The sequence below is a fragment of the Solanum lycopersicum genome, chromosome 12, assembly GCF_036512215.1.
Source record: "Solanum lycopersicum chromosome 12, SLM_r2.1".
In the NCBI taxonomy this organism is placed as follows: domain Eukaryota; kingdom Viridiplantae; phylum Streptophyta; class Magnoliopsida; order Solanales; family Solanaceae; genus Solanum; species Solanum lycopersicum.
The window spans coordinates 10,424,574-10,425,972 of NC_090811.1; the positions used below are offsets into that span (position 1 = coordinate 10,424,574).

General features: G+C 37.5%; 1 protein-coding gene across 1 annotated transcript; it reads right to left on the reverse strand.

Annotated features, from left to right (window-relative positions):
• Window positions 1–451: 451 nt before the first annotated feature.
• On the reverse strand, window positions 452–826 carry LOC138340203 (secreted RxLR effector protein 161-like). The gene has a single exon (XM_069291897.1). It carries the CDS (start codon window positions 824–826, stop codon window positions 452–454), a length of 375 nt encoding a protein of 124 aa, XP_069147998.1.
• Between the last annotated feature and the right edge of the window lie 573 nt (window positions 827–1,399).

The window sequence follows — 1,399 nt, forward strand, 5'->3', positions numbered from 1 at the left end:
AAACATTAAGCTAAAATATAGTACCTATCCAACAAGATTTTCTCCTAAGACCTAGGTAACAACCCACGTTTAAACTACTTCTTAAAGACTAGGACAAACAGAACAGATAAGAATTTATTCTCTAACAGAACTATAATTTACTAAAGTGAATTATTAAAACTAACACCCTCTCTTAAACTAAAAGCTCTCAAGCTTCAGTTTAACTTCAGCTTCTTGAACTCTTCCATTTTGCTGATGCCCATCAACCTCCTCAGCTATTGGAAAGGAAGAGACCTGAGAGGTTTAGTAAAAATGTCCGCCAACTGATCTTCACTTCGGCAGTATTGCAGCTCTACTGTTCCTTCGTAGTTGAAATCTCGCAGGAAATAATACTTCACATGGGTGTGCATGCTTCTTCCATGTAGAACAGGATTTTTCGATAGCTTAATGGCAGATTTGTTGGCGCAGAAAATTATAGTTGCTCCTTTTTGTTTGAATTGTAATTCTTCAAGAATTTTCCTCGACCAAATAGCTTGACAAGACAGGCTGTAGCAACAACAAATTCTGCTTCAGTAGTCGATAAAGTGACAATTTTTTGCTTCCTGGAAGACCATGAAACAGCCCCTGTGCCTAGCACAAAAACATAGCCTGAAGTGCTCTTTCTGTCGTCTTGATCACCTGCATAATCGCTATCAACAAAACCAATCAAATCAGATTTTTCACCCTTCTTGTAGAAAAAACCGAAATCCTTAGTTCTTTGTAAGTAGCGAAGGATTCTCTTGGCAGCTAGCAGGTGAATTTCTGTCGATCTCTCCCTGTACCTGCTTATAAGACTTACACCATACATGATTTCGGCCTTATGGCAGTAAGATACATCAAATTACCTACAATTTGCCTGTAGAGTGTGTTGTCTACCTTAGCTCCTCTTCCAGCTTTGTTTAGCTTCAGGCAAAACTCAACTGGAGTACCGGCGGAATTTCAATTCTTCATCTTGAATCGGTTTAAAATTTCCCTCACATATTTCTTTTGGGTAACAAATATACCATCATCAGATTGCACTACTTCAAAACCAAGAAAATAATGCATCTTACCAAGATCAGACATCTCGAATTCGTCCATCATAGATTTCCTAAAATTAGAAAACATGACACTATCATTCCCAGTAAATATAAGATCATCAACACATAAACACACAGTGATCATTTTCCCAGATTCTCCAATTTTAACAAAAAGAGAGTGCTCATATGGACATTTCAGGAAACCAACTTTTAGAAAGTAAGCCTCAATGCGACTATACCAATCTCGTGGAGCTTGTTTTAGTCCATAGAGAGCCTTTTTCAACTTGTATACCTTATGCTCATCTTCGATTTTAATATAACCAGAAGGTTGTTCAATAAATACCTCTTCCTCCAAGTATCCA

Coding starts and splice junctions, on each gene's coding strand:
- LOC138340203 (XM_069291897.1), bottom strand. CDS start 826: ATGTATGGTGTAAGTCTTATAAGCAGGTACAGGGAGAGATCGACAGAA.